Genomic DNA, 23,218 nt, shown 5'->3' on the forward strand with positions numbered 1-23,218 from the left:
TGCATATATGAACAAGTAAAAAAAACTAATTCTATGATATTTTCTTGAATGATACAACATAACAAAATTTAACATAAGTCTCATATTTCAACTTTGTGGTTAATAACCCAAATTTTTAGCCTAAAGTTTCTTATTATTATGTCCTATACTGGTGTGCTTAACAATTCTTGTTTCCATCCTCTATTAACTTTCTCAATAAACTCTTCTACTCTTCTCTTCAGTTCATCATCCTCTTCCTCTTCATTTCCATCTTCAACTTCTTCCTTTTTTTCTTCTTCATTGCTCAAATCATCATTGTCTTTAACTTCAATCTTGTTCATTGCTGATGCTTTTGCTTCTTCATATACTTCTGCTTCTTCTCTTTCCTTTACATGTGATATTTTTGCTTCTTGTGGTGATGATCCTACATCCTTTTCAACTAGAATCTTAGAGTTTGTTTCTTGTTTTATATTTGTATAAATGGACAAAGGGATTTCACTTTGTTGATGAATAGAAAGGCTAGGCTTCAAGTCTACTAGAATAATGATAATGATCAAATTGCAGAAGCAGAAAATGAATGCAGAACTAGAAGCTGCTTGAGTGATGAACTCTAATATAGAATCCAACATTGTTGTTAATGTGAACAAATAAGACAAAGACAATAGAAATCAAAGAGCTAGAGGAACTAAGGTAGGATGAATAAGAAGTAAAAACCTAAGAGCTACTGTATATGCATTTTGGTGACTTCTAATGCCTATTTAAAGCCATCTTATGATAGGACCACAAATCTGTTATGGCACATCATGTTTCATATATTGTCTTGGACTAAGAAAAATGTCATATCAATAAAAAAAATTAAATATTTATTATTATTGTTGTTTAATTATTATTGTCCGAAATAATATATGAGACATGATCTAAAACACCATATTGTTGGTATTCATAGTAGATGCAAACGTGGAAAGCACCATTTTTAGCAAAACTGAAGAAATTCTGGTGAGGTGTGGTGTGAAAGCTATCAGAATATAACAATACAATATAAGTCTGGTATAATAATTGATTTGTGTTAATGCATGTGAGAAGTTTTGTATATAATATAACTTTAGTCTAACTTGATTAAAAAACAATACAATATAACTTTTGGTATAATAGTTGATGTATTAATTTATGTGAGAAATTTCTTCCAACTGTATGTGGGGCTTTTATATTTCAATTATTAATCAGAAAGTCTTTTGTACATACAATGTAAAGAACCTCACATAAAACTTTCTTAGCCACTCACATTCACACAACAAGCATAACCCTATATGTCATAACTTGACATCACCAACCAAAACTTTTTCCACGGTTTTCATATCAACTATAATTTTCTACCCCTTTTTTCTAAATTTTGAGAAAAAATCGATAATTTAAGAGTTTTTTAGACTATAATTATATCATTTATCATTCATTTTCAACCGTTATTGACTGTTAGATAAAAATAATACAAATGAATTGTGAATATACACATAAATATTAAACTCTTCTTTTATAATCATGCTCAGTTTGATTAAGAAAACAATTGGTGGATTGGGATTTCTGGTGTAAATTGAAGATCCTTGAAAGATTTGTGACTAGGACTCACTGAAAATGACCATGGACCTAATTCTGCAACCATGTGTTAGAAAATTGTTGTTTTGTTAGCTTGAAAATGTTAAATCATTTATATTCAGAACTTGTCTCTCATTGGTGATCATTGTTCATCCACTGATAATAATTATTTCTTTGAGTGTGACTGAAACAATGGAAAGAAAATATCTAAACAGAATTAAGTTAAGTACTAACTACTAAAGATAATAATGGAACTCTTAATTTTACTTTTTAGTATATAGAGACAAATACCCTTACCAAATGATCTAGATGAAATTATTCTTTAAAATCATATAACATTTTTATTCTAAAATCGGTTTCTATTTTAATATTGATGATTGAAGCACAACTACCAAAGATGATTGTTTATTCACCTTGGTTGACTTTCAATTGCATTAGATCTGATTAGTCAAATTGTTCTTTTCATTGCTTTCACACTTGTTAACTCTGGAGTTTATAGTTTTCCCAAATATAAAATGGTTCTTTTGATTTAAATGGCTCCATTAAAATAATTTGCTATTAGACTTTGGTAGAATCATTTATATAAATTGTGCACAATACAAGAGCTAGTCAACAGTTTTTTGGGTACACATAGTTAGTCAACAATTTTTCACACATTTCAATTTCGATATTTTTCTAATATAATAAAAGTTATGTAATGTTTCGAAGGGCTTAACCTAATACGTTACTTGTCAATTTTTGTCTACAACAATGTTTCATTTTTCCCAAAAGAAGTATTTAAACTAATTTTTTTATATGAAAACAACTATGAACTATGCATTCAAAGAGATTATGTGGTCACACTTTTGTCTAGAAATGTGTTTAAAGTTATGATAGAAATAGTAAATTATGTGGAAACAGACAAATATGTTAGTATAACACTTGCATAATAATGTTAAATACTTAAATAATCTGATTAAGATTTGAGTTCATTTTTTTAAAAAGTAGTTATGACTTATGAGGGAATATCATCGTTAAAGTCTAAAAAGTTCCTTAGCTATCCAAATTCCAAACCAAAAATCTTGTCACCAAAGCCCAATGTGTAACTCCAAGCCCAATGTGATGAGGTCATGTGCCTAATATCATTACTATTTGGTGGACTTCTCAGATAAAGGATAGATAACATTCCCCTTCAAAAGATAGATGCAAGGAATAAGAGTGATGTTGATCATAGTCTACAAAAGAAAAATTACAGTGGCTAACCCATGAAAGTAAGTGTTTGCTGTGAGCAAATGTGTAAGAGGTCTAATATCTATGTTATTATAGTCAATGCATTATTCACCCTTTATTTAGATTACTTTTTCTTAAAGAATCAATAATTATTGAAAATGGACGTTAAATGATATAGTGATAGTGTAAATTTTTTTACACTATTATTGTATACATATTTTTTTGAATGTGTAATGTATTTTTTTTATCAGTTTCGTCATTGAACAAACATGCTTTTATGTATGAATTCTATTATAAATAGGGTTCATTTCTTTCTTTGAATAGATCCATTTTCTCTAATAACATTCAACATAATTCTTAACCATTAGATTATTAGAATTTAAATTGCTGACTTATAATTTATAAGTGTCTATATATTTGTGAGAAGTGTCAAACTTTTCTTTAGCTCTTACATCTTAATATAAAAAATGTCACTATTGATTTAGCTTTATTCTTGATAATTATAGGAACTTTTCCTCCTCACAAAACTGAATTTTGGTGGGGCTAGTTATTCACCAAGGCTTGAGAAAATTTTGTTAAGAACATCATCTATCAATTGTCAAAAGTCTTATGAAATGGACCAATTGATCCATTGCTATGAAGATTTGATTAAAACCCTTTGTATATGTTATATTAGTTTCCATTGGTCCATTAAAAAATAGTTTCCAATGCCTCAATGATACACGATTGTGTATAGTGCTTATATATTTTAATAAACAGAAGGAGACGTATTCCATAAGATTGGATGTCGTATAAATATTATGATTAAAGAAGATTTTGGATTGAACTTCCCATTTTCTTTTTCTTGGTCTAATTACTACCATAATAGAATCACAGTCGGCATATAAGGGATGAGTGAAAATAAAGTGTAATGTTTATGTATTGTCGATTTATATAGAAATATTATATTATCTATAATTTATTTGTATTAACTTTTTATAGATAATGTAATAATAATATAAAAAACATTTACATTATTAATACATATATATTTTTCTCGTAAAAATAAGGGATGTAGAATGTAATTATTTCATAATGTTCAAGTAATTATTTAATAATGTTCAAGCCTCAAAGTTGATTACCAAAAAACACAACTTATTCTACATTTATATATAAATTAGTTAATCAACTTTCTCTTATAGTTACCAACAAAAAAGTTGGTCTAGTAACATAAAATACTGCCATATTATTTTGTAAAGACAAAAAATTAAGAGTTTGATTTCTGATAGTAATACTTGTTGAGAGATAATTACACAACCCGAAATGAATTAGCTTTTTATCACAAGATGGGCGGATACCATTTGTAATATTAAACAAAAAAACTTCCTCTTTTAGTTAGTTTTTAAAATTAGACTCCATCGTGCATGATTAAAAGGTGATTCACAAGCATCTTGATTTTGAGATCTACTTGTACTACATAAAAAGTTTCCCGCCAATTACAATTTCAATCCCCTTTTGTAGGATAAAGAGATTGGTATTTTAAAACTTGAAAATTCCAGCAACAACAACAAAAATGTCAATAAATAACAATTCATTATTTGAAAAGATTAAAGTAGTAACAGAAGCATTTGAGTGAGTGATCAAAGCATTGTCTCTCTCTTTTGTTGTTTTCTTGATTCTTTTTGCTGAGGTATATGTACCCTACGTACCGTTGATTCCAGCTTCAATTTGCTTGTCAATCATCATGAAGTAATTATATATTTTTCTATGGTTACTGACTTATTGGCCTTTCTAATATCAATTGTATAATGATCTCCTAAAATAACTTATCTCTCTAGCCAGTAAAAATGTGATATATGTGTTATTTTGTTTGTTTTTAAAAATATGTTTATAGAAAATGATAAATTATGACACATGTTATGATTTCATTGGCAGGAGGAGATAACTTATCTCCTTATACCAGAAATATTTCATTCCCTTATTTATATATATATAAACATTCTTTAAATCAATATACACAGTGGTTATTTACAAAATTTACGGTCATAGATCCATCTGTCTGGTTATTTTGAAGTGTGTATATCTATGTTTTATTAGTATAAATATTTATTAACAATCAGTATATTATCTATTATTTATTTATATTATTTTTTTAAAAATCAATGATAATAAAAAATGAGTAATGAATAATACACAAATAATGTATAAATTTTTTTAACTGACAGTACATTCATTTTTATTTGAAAATATTTACATTGATGATTGATCTATCCTCTTGGGTATTAGCAATAATTTTTTGGTGTCCATAAATTGCTAGAAATAAATGGATGTTCATTGATAGAATTATAGTTATGACCTTTATTATGGGTCATCTCTCGTTATACATGATTAAATTAAAGATGACTCCAAATTCGAAATTTGTGGTTTTAATAAATGCTATTTTTCATTCACTTTTATTCATTGTTAATGGAAATTGTTTAATACTATTATTGTTGTTTTGACTAAATGACCTCGTGATTATTATTTTTATTGATTGAAAAAGTGATTAAGCACTTTTATATATACAAAGGAAAAAGGGGGTGGTTAGTTACTTGAGAAACAAACAACTAACCCCCAACTACTCTATAAGCCAAAATGGCTCCTAACAACCTATAACAAACTTCTTCTAAGAAGCATCTAGCAAAAGGAATAAGAAAGACTCATAAGAATTGCTTAAAAACAAAAAAATGCTCAAGCCATAAGAAACTGATGCGCCATGGCCAAGAGCCCATCGGTTAAGACTGGTGCGCCCAGGCTAGAACTCGTGTGCCCAGGTTGGATGTGCCACGCTTAGGCAACCTCGATCAGATTACATGTGCCATACCTCGGCAGCCTTGGTCAAAGTTCATGTGCCCAGACCAGGAGAATTCGGTCAGGCTTGATGCATCAGGCCCTTGGCGCCTCGGTCAGAATCTATGCGCCAAGGCCTGTGTGCTACGGTGAGAGTGTTTTGCAGTGCCTCAGGCTGATGCGTCGATGTCGATGCACTGTTTTGCATGGGTCTCTCATTCCTTCGGTCACGAGCCATAATTCCTCGGTCAAGGTTAATTTTCCCTCGGTCATGTGGTGATGTTGTTCCGTGAATCTTGAGTTTGACTCGATCAATTTTTACTTTGGCAAGCTTCATCCTCATCAGGTTCTGTCACTTTAATACCCCCACAAGTAAATATGTTAACCACTGAATTTCACAAGCAGTAGAGGCTAATGCATGATATTCAGCCTCTGAAGAGAATCTTGCCACATTATTTTGCTTCTTTGATTTCCAAGAAACAAGAGAATCACCCAAGAAAGCACAACACCCACTTATAGACTTCCTAGAATCAAAACATGCTGCCCAGTTAGAGTCACTGAAGACTTTGAGCTGCATAGGAGATGTAGTAGGGTAGACAAGGCCTTGACCAGAGTTACCCTTGATGTATCTTAGCACCCTGCATAGAGCTTTGTGATGCATATCAGTGGGGCAAGCCATAAATTGGCTTAGTTGTTGAACAACAAAGCTAATGTCAGGTCTAGTGTTGGTCAGGTAAAAGAACCTCCCTACTAATCTTCTATAGATAATAGGGTCAATATAGGCAGGGGAATCGTTCTGGTGAATCTTGGTTGTTTTGACAATAGAGGTGGGTATAGGCTTACAATTGATGAACTGTGTCAGCAAGTATGTCAAGGGCATATTTCCTTTGGCAAATGGTGATACCCTTCTTTGATCTTGCAATTTCTAAGTTTCTCACATGGCTAATTTCAACTTCATTATTCACAACTAGAATAAGGTCATCTACATAGACTAATAAGGCAGTGAATTCTGATCCTTTGGTTTTGGTGAACAAGGAGTGGTCATGGTGGGATTGAGTATACGCTATGGTTTGAAGGGACTCAGATAGCTTTTGGTACCATTGCCTTCATGCTTGTTTCAATCCGTATAGGGACTTTTGTAGCTTGCAGGCCTTATTTGGGTCGTGTATGGCTACACCCTGGGGTATGGTCATGTAGACCTCTTCACTTAATTTTCTCCATGTAAGAAGGCATTGTTTATGTGAAGTTGATGCACAATCCAGTTTTTGTAGGAGGCAACGGCAAGTAAGAGTCTAATTGTTGTTAGCTTAACAACAGGGGCAAAGGTTTCAAACTTATGTTGTACCTTTCAATGGATCCATTGGAATTGTATTTGATCTTATAGACCCACTTGCAGCCAATAGGATATTTATCTGGAGGGAGGTCCACAATACTCCATGTTCTATTTGCCTCAAGAGCAATGAGTCCAGCTTGCATAACTTTGATCCAATTATCAGACTTCACTACTTGATTGTAGGTTTTAGGCTCTATGTTTGTGGGGATAGCTAAGGTATGTTCGAGAGGGCTAGGTGAGATAGAGGTGTAGGACAGAACAAATGAAATGGGATGGTAGATATTCTTCTCAGGTTCAGACTTATGTTGGCTAATGCAATGGTAATCCCTTAAGTAAGTAGGTGGGAATCTGGTTCTAGTGGATCTCCTTGTATCCTAGAGATTGGAATCATTAATGTGAGGATGTCGTGTCTCTGTCTCATTGGCTTGGTTGCTCTCTTGCTCATGGCTTTGGTAGGTAGTGTCCAAGAAGGTGAGCTCTAGGTCATCCTGATCAGGGTAATCACTACTGGTTTGGTCATCAGGTTGATCGTTATGGTTTAATCCTTTGTATGGGAAGAGGTGCTCATGGAATACAACATTTATGGACTGGAATATCTCTCTATTTCTTAGATCATATAGCACAAAGCCCTTTGTTCCAGATTTATGGCCAAGAAAAATGCACCTTCTGGCCCTAGGGTCAAGCTTGATCCTTTGCTAAGTAAGGGTGGAAGCAAAGCATAGACACCCAAAGACTTTTATTTCTAGAAGGTTGGGTGGCTTGTCATGCAAGGGTTCATAGGGGGTCTTGTGTTGTAGGGATGGACTAGGCATTCTATTTATAAGGTAGGTGGCATGTTGGACAACATAACACCTAAAATCTTGGGTAGGCCAGAGTGGAAGAGGATAGTCCTAGTGACATTGAGAATATGCCTATGTTTTTTCTCAATAATTGAGTTTTGTTGAGGAGTTTCTACATAAGAGGTTTAGTGTATTATACCAAACTCATTGAAGAAGGCAGGGATATGGAACTCAACTTTATTGCCACTCCTTATGGCTTTGATTATCTTGCCAAATTAGGTCTTAACTAGTTTAACAAAGTCTTCCATAAGACCTCTAGCTTCCCATTTAGCCCTCATGAGGAAGATCCAAGTGTGCCTAGAGTGATCATCTATGACATTCAAGAAGTATATGTGGCCATGCAGGGATGTATTCCCAATAGGTCCCCATATGTCCATCTGGACAAGGTCAAATATATGACTAGTCCTATTGTTCTTACTAGGGAAAGGGAGCCTACTTTGTTTACCAAAATGACAATGCTCACAAACAATAGTAGGATCATGCTTGATATAAGAGTATCTTTTACAAATAGAGTTCAAAATGTCACTAGAAGGGTGCCCTAGCCTAAAGTATCACAAATCAAAACAAGGATCAATGTATGCTATATTGACACAACCTTTATTTCTTGCCCTAAGTTCCCTTTGATCATGTATAAGCTATTTTTCATCTCAGCAAGTCCAATCGTCCTCAATGTTGTCATATCATGGATACAACATTTCAAAGCATAAAAATTAGCTTGTAATTCATAGACTTGGTTAGTTTGTGGATAGAAATCAAATTATACTTGAAGTCTAGCATATATAGTACATCATGCAACATTACTGAGTAGAGATTATAACTGTTCCTGCAACCTTTGTCAAGGTAGTTGACCCATTTGGCAGACCAATGATGATGGGTCTGATTGAGTGGTAAGTGGTAAACTCACTCAAATTTGGACACACATGATCTATTGCACCAGTGTCCAAGACCCAAGGAGAGATGTTACCTAATATTTCTTGGTCATCTTGTGGCTTATTGTCAAGGTGTTCAGGGGTTGGCGTGATGCTTAATTGGTTGATGTTGTGGTTGCTTCCTTCATTTATTTCAATATAATCTTTCAGCAGAGAGGCCAATTGTGCATATTGTTTTGCCCCAAATTTGTAATTCTTTGTTCCTTTGGCTTGTGTTTCAAGACCTTGGTTGTTGCAACTTTGTTGTGATGGGTCTTCACTGATAGTATTGTTTACAACATTATTTGGCTGTCTTGAGGAGTCTTGTTGCCAATTAGGTGGAAAGTCATGCTTGAAGTAGCATGTCTCCATTGTGTGCCTCTCCTTACCACAATGAGTGCAAACCATTGTGTTACTTGCCTTTGTGAACCTTCCTGATCCTCTGCCTCTGCCTTGGGTGATGCATCCCCTGGGTGTTGAGTTTCTTGATCTCCAAGATTGTGCAATATCACGAGTGGTGCTTTGATTTCTTGAATTTGAGTTGTTGAACAGAGTCTTGGAGTTAATTGTGCTTGAATCTTGCTGCCTATCTTGTTGTGTGACTAGTGAGAATACCTTGTTGATGCTAGGAAGGGGCTCCATTAGGAAAATCTGTGATCTTGTTGTGCTGAGTTCATCATTGAATCCCTTTAGGAAGCATATTATGTATTCATTTTCTCGGTATGCTTTCATCTTGTCAAGAACCAAACATTTGCATTTGGACTCACATACACAATATGGTAGGGGTCTTAAGGCTTCAATTTCTTCCCATTTTTCTTCATGTCAGTGAAGTACTTGGAAATTGTTCTGTCACCCTGCTTGATGGAATGCAAATCCTGAAGAAGACCAGACATTCGAAAGTAGTCCCCTTTTGAGAACCTTTCCTGCAAGTCTTGCCAAAGGTCTTGAGCGTTCTTAGTGTAGACAATGCTCTCTGATATTTCTGGTGTGAGGCACCTAGTAATCCAGGATATGATCATGGTGTTACAACGTTCCCATGTGTCATATTCTAGGTCAGATTTTCTTGGTGCAAGTATTGTGCCATCCACAAATTTGTACTTGTTCTTCGAGAGCAAGGCCCTCCTTATAGCTCTGCACCACGATTGGTAGTTAGAGCCATCTAAGGGTGTTGTTACTAACATGGCCCCTAGGTTGTCTCCAGGGTGAAGATAGAATGGATTCTTTAGGTCATTGTTGTTGTAAACTGGTTGGGACTCCCTTTCTTGCTCGTTGATTGGTGAATCCGCTATGTTATTTGATTGATAGAAGAGGAAGAAGATTGTATAGGTTGTGATTGCTTTTGGACAGAATCTTGGCTTTGTGATTGCTTTTGGCCAGATTGTATAGGTGGTGATCAGAACCTTTAAATTGAAGGCTCTGATACCATATTGATGTTTTGACTAAATGACCTCATGATTATCATTTTAATTGATTGACAAAGTGACTAAGCACTTCTATATATACAAAGGAAAAAGGGGGTGGTTAGTTACTTGAGAAACAAGTAACAAACCCCCAACTACTCTACAAGCCAAAATGGCTCCTAACAACCTATAACAAACTTCTTCTAAGAAGCATCTAGAAGCAAAATGAATAAGAAAAGCTCATAAGAAATACTTAAAAACAAAAAATGCTCATGTCATAAGAAACTGATGCGCCATGGCTAAGAGCCCGTCGGTCAGGACTGGTGCGCCCATGCTAGAACTGGTGCACCCAGGTTGGATGTGCCATGCCTAGGCAGCCTCGGTCAGATTACATGCGCCATACCTAGGCAACCTCGGTCAAAGTTCATGCGCCCAGACCAGGAGAATTTGGCCAGGCTTGATGCATCAGGCCCTTGGCGCCTCGGTCAGAATCTATGCGCCAAGGCCTGTGTGCTACGGTCAGAGTGTTGTGCAGTGCCTCAGGCTGATGCGTCAATGATGATGCACTGTTTGGCATGGGTCTCTCATTCCTTCGGTCACAAGCCATAATTCCTCGATCAAGGTTAATTTTCCCTCGGTCATATGGTGTTGTTGTTCGGTGAATCTTGAGTTTGACCTGGTCAATTTTTACTTTGGCTCGATTAAGTTGCATGGAAGCTTCATCCTGATCAGGTTCAGTCATTGACAACTTTAATAACTATTAAAGGATGTATGGCCAAATCAATTTAACTACTACGATCACTACAAATGAGAATGATGGCAAGCATTTTAGATTACTTTCTAGAGAGAAAAAATGTATACATTATCCACTATAATATCCACTATTTGTTTTCAATCATCATTGACTTTTAAATAAAAATAATTTAAATGAATGGTTGATGATTCACTAATTGTGTATTAATTAAAGTTCTCATCACTAGCATAGAAACATTTAGTGTCTAATTTCACATACCCCACATAACTTAACTACTTAATTATAAACAAAAAAATATTATTTAGTTTTAATATATTGTTAATGCATGTAAGTTTCTTTACCTTGCAATGTTATCATACCTTGGCACATAACTAAATATGTTTAAATATCATAAAAAAATAGCTCAAAATTCACACATAATGTGATTTTTGTTATAGACAAATGTTAGTATGTTAGTATTTTGTGATGCGTAAGAATTGATCATTGAATCTCCTTATCACTGCACTCTCTAAGTCATTCACCCTTATTACTTGATCACCTTATAACTCTCTCAAATATAATGTGATGATTAGAGTTGATAGAGTGAGTTCCTTGAGCATGATATCATGAGTTCAATTTATGTTATGTGAAGAGTGTAAGTAGATCTAGTCCACCCAGTGAAATTAATTAATCTAAACTCAAACTAACCACAATTAATGAATTGAATTGATTTATTCTAGTGGTGATTATATTAATGATTTTCTTACTCACCGATGATCATTTGTTGGCGCATTATTATCAAAATGATGAATTATATTAGTTGTGATTGTCTTTCATATCGACGATAATTTCTATGTTGATTATATATGCAGATTTTGCAGTTCACACCACATTTTCAACAATTTTTATGGAGCACAATATAATTATTTGATTGTTATTTTTTGAATGAATTATTTGTAACAATCTTAAAGCTTACTAAGCTTCAGCTTGGAGATGCACGTTAAATATATTTAGATCGATAGAATATTATTTTATCTAGGACTTAGTTAGTTTTATTTGTCATATTAATTATTATTTGAATTATTATCATCTTATCATTTATAACATTTTTTACCTATATAATAAATTACTTTCACTAAAATTAGATATACAAATATATACACACAAAATGTTTGAGGTACTTTCTTATTTGTCATTATTACTTAAAGTTAAAAAAACAATGAGTAATCTAGAGATTATTGTCGTCGAGTTGGAATATGAAATATCATGATTTGGAAATTACAATTTATACAGTAGAAATTAAGTAACTTTCATTGAGTATATGCAAGCTATGTTTTTTTTGCCCGTTGATAAGTTAGGCTATCGTGGAATTAAAGTTTACTAATTATGACAAGGCAAAGATGAATATACTGACAAGAGGAAAAAGTGAGATTATTGATTGAGTGTTTGAAAATTTCCTATACCTTGTTGAAAATATTTTAAAAAGGTGTGTTAATTAATATGTATAACGTAATGATTATGGTAACGATAATTAATGATGGTTCCATGTAACACATTCTACATATACGGGATTACCTTAGTTGTCGCATGGATGAATTTATGTTGGTTGATTAATCAGCCTCTGTAGCCCAAAAAGTTTATATATGAGTTTCAAATATGTTTTGCTTGCGTTTAGTAAAAAATGAGTAACTCTAAAGCTAGCACAAATTTCGCAAAAGACTGTATAACTTTTTCAATCATGTAAAATGTAATGATGAACGTAAAAGTGTTTGCATTTGTAAGCTACTCTTTAGAAGTAATTCAGATTTTCAAACTAAGTCGATTAATTGATGATTAACCTAAGGTAACCGTTGCATTTGGCATAATTATACATGTCTTCATTTTGTTGTTATTGAAAGAAGTTGGAATTCTCTTCAAGACTAAGTCTAAATTATGACATATGACACTAATTTTTTAATGGTTTACATTTGCATTTATTTTTGAATTAAATATTTTAAAATATCATATTTTACTCACATTCTAGAACTGAAGGATCTAGTATTGGAGATGATTTCAATTCACACTCACATATTTTGCTAGAACCAAGTAACTCGATCAAATCCAATTAAAGAAAAAAATAATATATCATTCTACTAATCATAAACATGACATGTTACAAAATGATACTTTATTGATTAATTATTGATTTACAAATTACATATGTTACAAAATATATCATTTTTTGTATTATAAATTGAGTCGTAAGATTATATAACATTACTCAAATTCAAATCATTTTTTTTGAGTTGATTCAGTTTTTTGAGTTTAGATATGATTTGAATGAAACCAACCCATAAAACTAATATAACCAATTAAGAAAATAATGTTGTTTTACTAATTATGAATAAAGAGTTGTTGTCTTCAAAAAGGATCCTTAAGATTATATCTGACCAATCAAAATATATTATATTAGTTAAAAAATTAAATATTTTTGAATTTTTCTATTTTTTCATTTTAATTAGTTTGGGACGGACTTGAGGATAATAAATCATTGTCTACTAATTATAGGCCCACTCTGTTAGAATTTCTGACAATTTATGGATCACAAATATAATTCTATAATTGTGTTATGGCCATTATTTAATTAGCCAAAATATAAAATTATCTTCAGTAATTAATTTGGTGGCTAAGGGCATATGTGTCATGAAATATTATAAGTGTAGATACCTTCGGGCAATTTCTGATTTGATGACGGGACTGAATCAGAATTATTGCAACTGAAGTAGTAACCGCTTCGGGGTTACTTTTATGAGTTATTGTCCCCATTTGTAGAGCAGTAGGTTTTGGTTAAAAGGCTGATGAGAATAAAAGGTGAGGTGTGGGGAGTTATCCATAAGGAGAGAATATCACCATAAAGAGAACACACCATAAGGTATTCCAAAGAGGATTCCATCAAGCATCAGGTTGATAAGCTCTCTTTGCTTTTCCATTCCCTTCAAGAGAACAAAGAGGAAAACCATCAGACGCTCTAACATCTGGAAGATCATCTCACCCTCATACCTTCGAGATTCCATATGGCTAATCAAGGTATGTTCTTCATCTTCACCATGAAATCATTTGGGGTTTCTTCGGTCTGGACCATGGTTGTTCCATTTGGGTTTATGTATGGGCATAAACATTAGGTTATGGGAACAAAGTCATGGTCATAAGGATTTCCGCATTCAATTTAAGGATTATAGATGGAGAAATTCTCCAACACACTCTAGTGACTACACGCGAACCACAAACTCTCATGCTCCCTTAGCCTCTATTTGGTTGAAGAGTGGAAAATAAGAGAAGAGAGAGGTGAGAAAGAGATGGAAGAGAAATAAAGATATGAAAAATAAAGTAGATTGTGATATTGTTTGGTATGAGATAAATAGAAAAGAAAGAGGAGCAAAATGTAGATATAAGTTTTTGAATTACACAAATATCTATACAATAAAAGAAAATACACAAAAAGTTAAGGATACTTTTGTCATTTCCAACAAAATAACTCTTGCTCCAAACTTTACAAGAGAAGGTTGATGTTTCTCTTCAACCTCTTTCCTCCCTTTCTCCTCTATTTCTTCTCAACCAAAAAGAGCATTAGTCTTTCGAAACTTTACCATTGCTCATATTGACCCATAATGAACTGTTATCAACATCAAATTATTGATTTATGATTTATTTTTTTTGGGTTATTTTGCACTTAATAGGATATATGTAATTAATAGATTTTGATTGCTTCCTATATTTCTTTTTAAAAGGATATCATCAAATTATTATTTTTTGATTGTTTAAGATCTTTTACCTAGCTAGGGAAGGTGCCTTTCATATTATAGGGTGTGTACATGCACATTCTCAATTTTTTCCTACCTTATAATATTTTTATAAGTAATATTTGTTGCACCTTTTAGTTATATAAAATTTCATATCACTTAACTATTATTATTATACTTGAATCTATCATCAATTCAGTCATTATTAGAGTAATAATAAAATTAATAAGTTACTAGTTAGACAAGTCAACATACCTTAAAAACTTATTAAAGTTTTACAATATTATATAACATTATTTAATAATTTTATATTTTAATTTTAAAAATATTGTTATTGCACAAATATTAATTAAACAACCAAAAAAAAATTCAAGTAAATAAAATATCACAAATAATATAATTTTTATAATTTGATTGCAACAACAACGAATTAATAAGTTTAAATCTTAAATAAAAAAATTTAGATTTTGTTACACTATAAGCTAAAAATGACAAACAAAACTCAAATAATGAAAAACATGAACACAAAGAAGTTGAAAATATAAAAAAATTCCTCACTGGACATCATTTTGATGTTGTTTAAAAAAAATGATTGATTCAGTCAGTGCGACTGGTTAAATAGACCGAATTATTGGTTTTATATACAAAATAGTCAGGTTGAATCGATCCATACCGGTTTTAGTTCATAGTCGATTAAATGAGTAACTTGATCAAGTTAGATTTCTGTTCTAGATTAAATAAGTTGATCCAATCGAATTTAATAACACTATATTTATTACAATTTATACTCTCTCAACGGGCAAACAGAAACTTGAACAGTAAATAGTCAGTCATTATTTCAAACTTCGTCAAATTCTGTATATAGTAGTCGTCTTCAATGAGATGATTGTTGGGGCAGACACAACAACTATCATAATCCAATCTTCAAAGCCTTCAAATATTTTTTCTTGTTGTAATACTTAACTCATGTGATCATTATTTTTGGATTGTAGTGAATAACGAAAGCCTTCCTTCGCGGAATAGGTTGATCAATTTGATGAAGTGAGGCTTCAAAATAGGAGTATCCAAATAGCATTACAGGCATGTTGCTTTTTGTATTCTTTGACATATTTTTGTAGTATGATAAGAATTAAAAATACATAATTCTTGAGATTGATCTTAACATTTTCGATATTGCTTCTTATTCAGAAGATGGCCATGCGTCTCTTCACTAGCTAAGACACAAATTGTGTATTTTCTCACGAGTCACAAAAAACCTTTTTCTTGATAATTTAATTATACATGATTAGATAATATTTTAATAACAAAAGTACACTAGTAGTGTTCTTTGCAAAGTGAAACACAAATAAATTATGGATCTCTAATATACACACAAAAAATCCTCACATTCAGAATTATCGTATGGCATGATTCATAAATATAAGCACTTGACTATCTTAAGTTCCACTCAACTAATTAATAATAAGTGCCCAAAAAGGAAAAGGTTACGTTCATTTACTTAACTGAAAAAAATGCATCCAATTATATTGGTTGCTTCTGAGTACATCAATGCATAATTTGCAAAATATCAACCATAATATGACAATAAAATACCGTCCATGTTTACAGAAGTTCACATGAAAGAATCAATTACAATTTGTTGTTCCTCCATTTTTTCTTTTAAAAGGTGAATGAGACATTACAACTCATGGTACATGTAAAGTCTAACAACAACATGCTTTAGGTGAAATTGTGTCATCACCCTCCTCACCAAAACAAAGCATGTATATATAGCTTTGACTTTTCATTTCAAAATTTCAATCATATACTATTGTTTGTTCCTAGTCCTTCCTTCTCCAAGGGGCTTGTAGCTAGTGCATTAATTATCACCAAATCATGATTTAATAAAGAGGATTGGAGGATTACCACACTTCACTTTGCATTTGTATTTTTACTAATTTTAAAACGTAAGACCAAGACATCATACATATACCACAAGTCATGTTGCTCGTGTATTAGTAGTAAAACTTGTTCAAGTAATTACTCCATCAAATAGAAAATTTATTACTTGTAATTAACAATCAGTAGGGAAACAAAATATATTGTATTTGGATGGATATAAAGGTGCTTAAGATTTGGTCCAATATGTTTCGTCTACCCCTAAAATAATTAAAGTAGGTTTGAAACCGACATTCAATGGTATAAGGTCTCGTTGGATTCCCAGGTATCATAAAAAACATTGAGGCTTTGTTAGAGATGATTTTCTCTTCTAGTTGGATTCTGCTTCCATTAATTGCCGAGAACCTTAAACATGGTTGAACCTAGTACTACTTCACAAATTCAAATGCTATCATGAAAATGATTTAGTTGGAGGGGAGCTCAATTGTCATTAAGAAAATAGCAGATAAAGTAACTAACAAGGAAAACAACATAATATTTTTGGTAGAGACAAAATATTGAACACTTCAAATGCTAAAGTTGGAAGATATAATAGTGAACATGTTAGGGTTAAATTTCACAATATACCACTCAATTCCAGTGAATATGCATAAACATAAGTTCAAACTCTTAATTATGAAAACCAAATTTCAAGAATACCCAAACCAAATTCCTTAGGTATTTGAGTCTTAATCCCTTAATTAGAACCCTAATTCCTTAGGTGATGAAATAATCAAGGCAATAGCATTAAGCACACAGATTTAAATGTTACAAATAACTCATTATCTATTACTATATCAAAGAATCTTCAGGTCATCAATCTCAATGAACGCAATTAAACACCGATTATCCAATTCTATGCATAATCAACACATTAACCCTAGGATGGCCAAGCCTAATATAGTATTAAGAAAATATATGAATATAATTACTCATAAAGTGAACGAGCATGCATCAATAATCCATTTAAGAACAAAAGAGATCATACTGTTAAACATTCAACCCTGACAAAGGGGATTTAGATACACATGGAAATGAAAGTGAAACCAATAACTAGAGAAATGAAGTATGAAAACTCCATGGGACTCTTGATGAAGAGTGATATATATATGATGCTCCAAAATTTCCAAATTAGGTTAAAAAGTCCCTTAGCTGCAGAAAGATTTCATGGGATATGCAAGAAATGGACAATTTATAGTCCATGCTGAATTGATGATATGCCAAAAAAATGCAGGAACATATGCTAGGCACTGAATTTTCTGGGTTCCTGAGCACTGGGGAAATATGTCTCAAACCAATGTGGTTGAGGGTATTCTCTCACACTTGTTGTGTGGTATTGATCAAAGGAGAAACAAAGGAAGTTATTCAATGATCCTACAAGGAAAGCACAACATTGACACGAGATGTGCTCAAGTGTGAGATAAAGGTTTTGAAAGAGGACACTTTAATGTTATTATTTATGGCTTTCTGAATTGTTGCATCACGTTCAAAATTCTTTGGAAATTAAGTCAGGTCTTTCATAATCTACATTTGATCATCTCATAAGTTAGCTAATCTATTTTCATGTAATACTAAGGTTATATTATACAATATTTGTATAAAAAGGGGAAGAAAAACCCTCAATTTTGACATTAGGTTTTCAAAGAAATAGGAACTCCCTTTGATGATGAACAAGAAACAAAGAAGGGTATGAACAACCCGAAAGAAATGCAAAAGCTTTAAAGAAATATACTTTGATATTTATTATTAATTGAATGAATAACTTGAAATACAATGGAAGAGTTTCACCTCCAAATATATATACAATCAGAAAATAAACTACAACACCTAAAGCCAAAACAGAAAGGTTTAATAACTCACCTAACCAATTTAACTAATTAACATGACTAACATATTTAACACACGTTTAATATGCCTAAACTAGAAGAGTGAACGACTAGCTTCTGAATTGTGAGCATTACACACAATCATCTCACAATCTTTGAGCCTAATAGACTTAAGACTTGGATAACTAAGACTGCATAAACTGGAAGAGCCCAAAGGCATAAAATAGCTTTGGCTAAGAAGGATGCACTTGATCTAAACAAGACAGCAATGAAAATTGCAGTCTTGACAATCTTGAATACGAATATCCATATTGCCTTTATCTACATCCTTGCACTGGTTCGAGTCCAATTCCTTGCTCCATTGAATTGCTTATGTTCTGCTCTAATCCAAGCCTTTGGTGCACTGATTTGAGTCCAAGTCCAAGTCCTTACTCCATTGATTTGCCTCTGTTCTACATTGATCCAAGCCCTTTCATAGAAACATGATTAGAGTTAGGAAGTGTTGTTATCTTGTCTTTAGATCTTACCAAACTTTGTTGATACTGTTATGCATTTGGTGTAACATTTGTTTGCTCGAGCAGCAAGTTAACTTGCTTAGCTTCATGTAGGATTAATTTCTTTGATAGGTTTCATTGTAGTTCCACAACTACATTATAATTTACTTTCATCGTGAAATTTCTTTAAGCCTTAATTTGGTTGAATAGAAAATTAGCGAAATTTTTTTTAGGGAATAGAAGTTGTAGAGAAAGTGAGTCTCTCCCTAATTTGATTGAGAAAAGAGTAAGAAATGAGAAAAATAAAAAACACATGAGATCCACCAATAATCTCTCTCTTCATATGTGAGAAGAAAGTGAGAGAAAATATGAAATGACAAAATCGATACATTTAATCACTCTCCTTTTATAAAAGTCATCACACACATAAAAAAATTGGTCCATCTTTGTGATTCAATACGAATTTAAGCTGTCAACTTCGGAATATAGATCATTTATCCTTATAAATATCTAATTTTTTTTTATCTTGAATCAATTAGATGTTACTATATGAATAAAAAAAATTAAAATAAAAAATAATATTCTAATTGGTCCAAAACGGAAAATATAACACTATTAAATATATGTAATATCTATTCATCAACTTCTAACATTCTTGGTGTGAACTCACATTTCAATACTAGGAATAGGAATGAATATCTTATGTGCGTTTTTAACAATAAGATCTAGATTTTTTTCATGTGATTCTTTTATAGGGCATTATCACCTGAGTAAAATGTATGTTTTTTTACCCAACAAGTATCATTACACACGAGGCAACTTTATTGAAGTTGAAAACATTTAATATATCTTTCTCTTCTCCATATGAGATTGTAATGCAATAAACTGTGAATCAACCCATCGTGTAAAAGAGAAGTAAATACAAAATAAATTTCATAAAGATGGCAATATCCCAGTAATAAATATTATTTTATTAATGTTTTCACTTCCCATGGTCTTGTATAAAATCACATTATATGAAACCCTTCATGCTAATTTCAAATAAGAATATTAGAATGTTGAAAAAAAAATTATTCTAATTATTAAAAAAACAATACATGTTTGTATTTATTTAGCTTGAGCATTTTTCATTTTTAGTATGTATAAAAATTAATTCTAATATTAAATAAGCTATTTTGATCTTATTGATTTTGAACTGCCAAATTAATATGTCAATAAAAATATAAAATACACAATCATATATTGAATGTGTCTCTTGTAACATAATAAATAAATTAAGTGCGAACTTTTGTTTAAAAAGTAAGTATATTTTTTGCTCCAAAACAAATACACTAGTCTAAATTGAACATTTTTAAAATTTTAACTCCTCAAACGGTTCCAATTCCTCAAAAAGAAATAAAAAGTAAAAAAAGTATTACCTTTTTGGTTGAGAAAATACAAATTTGGTTGACTCATTTCTCTTCTCTCAATGAGTCACCTTTTTCTTCCATCATTCCTATTTTCATATTCCCTATTCAGTAAGAACTGAGTGAGTGCCTCTTCTCTAAATGCACACACACCACTCTCACTCACTCATTCACACACTCACATTCAAATATTATTTTCTATCCTTCACCTAAACAATTCATCAAACACCTTACACACTTTTTCTAACACCCTTTCTCTGATTCACTTCCTTAGTGTCTATGGCAGTGGGTGAATGAGACCCTTTTGTGGCTAAATGCCCCAAAATGAAACTCACTGCTATAATGGTGACACCACTCTTACCATAACCCCACAATACCAACATCAATAAGAGCAACACCCAGTTTTGACCCTTCATCGCAAAGACCCGAAAGACTCTGTTTTGGGCACAAATTCAGACACCCTTTTGGCCATAACAACAATGGCTTCAACAAAATCAGCCTCAACAGACCCTATCCCTTCTTCATCCTCTGATGACATAGCTGTTAAAGCCGTTAACAAACGCTACGAGGGACTCGTTACGGTTCGAACCAAAGCGATCAAGGGAAAGGGTGCTTGGTATTGGGCTCATTTGGAACCGGTTTTGGTTCGAAACCCAGAAACTGGTTTACCCAAATCAGTGAAACTCAAGTGCACGCTATGTGACTCTGTGTTTTCAGCTTCAAACCCTTCTAGAACTGCTTCTGAGCACTTAAAGCGTGGAACTTGTCCCAATTTCAGTACCGGTTTGAGACCAACCAGTTCGGTTCCTTCCCCTCTTCCAATTTCAATGGTCACCAGTTCGAACCGGAAGAGGGGTTCACCCGGTTCTGCCACTTCACCAACAAAAATAACCCCTTATCATCAAAATCATGCCTTGGCAATGGTTGAGTCTTCTAGGTTCTGTGTTGGTGAAATTGGGTACACTCAGGTGCATTCTAATTCTGTGCACCATCACCAAAATCAGCAGAATTTGGTGCTGTCTGGTGGGAAAGATGATTTGTGTGCTTTGGCTATGTTTGAGGATAGTGTGAAGAAGCTAAAGAGTCCTAAAACTTCACCCGGTCCTTGTTTGAACAAGGAACAGATTAACTCTGCTTTGGAGTTATTATCTGATTGGTTTTATGAGTCATGTGGGTCTGTGTCTTTGTCCACTCTTGAGCATAGAAAGTTTCAAGCTTTTCTTAGCCAGGTTGGTTTGCCAACCCCGAATTTGAGGCGTGAGATATCTGGTCCTAGGCTTGATGCTAGGTTCAGTGAAGTTAAAGCTGAGTCCGAAGCAAAAATAAGAGATGCAATGTTTTTTCAGGTTGCTAGTGATGGTTGGAAGAATAAGAATTGGTATAGCTTGTGTTGTGGTGGTGAGAATGTGGTTAAGTTTATGGTGAATCTTCCTAATGGGGCTAGTGTGTTCCAGAAGGCCATTTTCACCGGTGGAGTGGTGTCATCAAGGTATGCTGAGGAGATTTTGTGGGAAACAGTGACTAGTGTTAGTGGGAGTGTTGTCCAGAGATGTGTAGGGATTGTTGCAGACAAGTTTAAAGCGAAGGCATTGAGGAACTTAGAGATTCAGAACCATTGGATGGTAAATACATTTTGTCAACTTCAAGGGTTTGTTAGTTTAATTAAGGATTTTAACCATGAGCTACCACTTTTCATGGTTGTCACTGAGAATTGCCTTAAGGTTGCAAATTTTATAAACACCGAGTCTCAGGTGAGGAATAGTTTTCTCAAATACAGGATGCAGGAGCTGGAGTATGACGGGCTGCTTAGAGTTCCTTCAACCAAATGTGATGTTTTGAAGGATTTCGCATCTGTGTTTCCGATGCTGGAGGACATTTTGAGCTGTGCTAGAGTAATCCAAATGGTGATGTTGGAGGATACATTTAAGGTAACGTGCATGGAGGATCCGCTGGCAAGAGAAGTAGCTGGAATGGTTCAGAATGAGGGGTTTTGGAATGAACTTGAAGCAGTTTATTCACTTGTGAAGCTTATCAAAGGAATGGTTCAGGACATTGAGGCTGAGAGGCCACTGATCGGTCGATGTTTGCCTCTTTGGGATGAGCTGAGAACCAAAGTGAAGGAGTGGTGTGGCAAGTACAATGTTATGGAAGGAGCAGTGGAAAAGGTAATTGAAAATAGGTTTAGAAAAAATTACCACCCTGCATGGTCAGCAGCATTTATACTCGATCCACTTTACTTGATTAAAGACACAAGTGGAAAGTACCTTCCTCCATTCAAGTGCTTGACACACGAACAAGAGAAAGATGTTGATAAGTTATTGACAAGGCTAGCTTCAAGAGAAGAAGCTCATATTGTGTTGATGGAGTTAATGAAGTGGAGGTCAGAGGGGCTCGACCCGCTTTATGCACAAGCTGTTCAGATGAAACAAAGGGACCCTGTGACCGGTAAGATGAAAGTTGCAAATCCTCTTAGCAGTAGACTTGTCTGGGAAACATGCTTAAGCGAGTTTAAATCATTGGGAAAGATCGCAGTGAGACTTATTTTTCTGCATGCAACCTCATGCGGATTCAAGTGTAACTGGTCTTTCATGAGGAAAATTTCTGCAAATAAACACTCGAGAGTTGCATTGGAAAGAGCTCAAAAAATGGTGTATATTGCAGCTCATGCCAAGCTCGAAAAGAGAGACTTCGCTAATGATGACGAAAAGGATGGGGAACTGTTTGCCATGTCTGGTAGTGAGGATGGCATGTTAGCTGAGGTTTATGGTGATGCATCCATAGTGTAATGTGCTTCTTTTTTCAACTCCTATAGAAGTGTAACTGTAGAATTTATCAGATTCTTTTCAGGACTCTTCTATTTATTCTCTTACTTCCAGTGGAAAATTTTTCATTGACTTGGGATTGAAACAAGGGATATTAGAAGGGACCAAAAAAGCATGTCAGTGACTGTGTTATATGTTCAGTTTTGATTCTATTTAATCATCAATATTTTTTCCA

The 23,218-nt window shown here is 33.3% G+C and overlaps 3 protein-coding genes across 3 annotated transcripts; 1 reads left to right on the forward strand and 2 right to left on the reverse strand.

The window, feature by feature from the left end:
* LOC109325053 (probable inactive protein kinase DDB_G0270444) lies at positions 64 to 692 on the reverse strand. The gene has a single exon (XM_019557196.1). The coding sequence runs from the start codon at positions 606 to 608 to the stop codon at positions 144 to 146; it is 465 nt and encodes a 154-aa protein (XP_019412741.1). The 5' UTR covers positions 609 to 692; the 3' UTR covers positions 64 to 143.
* LOC109363563 (uncharacterized mitochondrial protein AtMg00810-like) lies at positions 5,939 to 6,466 on the reverse strand. Its single transcript, XM_019609822.1, has one exon. It carries the CDS (start codon positions 6,464 to 6,466, stop codon positions 5,939 to 5,941), a length of 528 nt encoding a protein of 175 aa, XP_019465367.1.
* Positions 20,285 to 23,218, forward strand: LOC109325955. The gene has a single exon (XM_019558587.1). The coding sequence runs from the start codon at positions 20,701 to 20,703 to the stop codon at positions 23,005 to 23,007; it is 2,307 nt and encodes a 768-aa protein (XP_019414132.1). The 5' UTR covers positions 20,285 to 20,700; the 3' UTR covers positions 23,008 to 23,218.

Source organism: Lupinus angustifolius, chromosome LG13 (genome assembly GCF_001865875.1).
Source record: "Lupinus angustifolius cultivar Tanjil chromosome LG13, LupAngTanjil_v1.0, whole genome shotgun sequence".
NCBI classification, from domain to species: Eukaryota; Viridiplantae; Streptophyta; class Magnoliopsida; order Fabales; family Fabaceae; genus Lupinus; species Lupinus angustifolius.

Excerpts from the sequence above, each read along its gene's own strand:
- LOC109363563 (XM_019609822.1), bottom strand. The coding sequence starts at position 6,466 with ATGCCCTTGACATACTTGCTGACACAGTTCATCAATTGTAAGCCTATA.
- LOC109325053 (XM_019557196.1), bottom strand. The coding sequence starts at position 608 with ATGTTGGATTCTATATTAGAGTTCATCACTCAAGCAGCTTCTAGTTCT.
- LOC109325955 (XM_019558587.1), top strand. The coding sequence starts at position 20,701 with ATGGCTTCAACAAAATCAGCCTCAACAGACCCTATCCCTTCTTCATCC.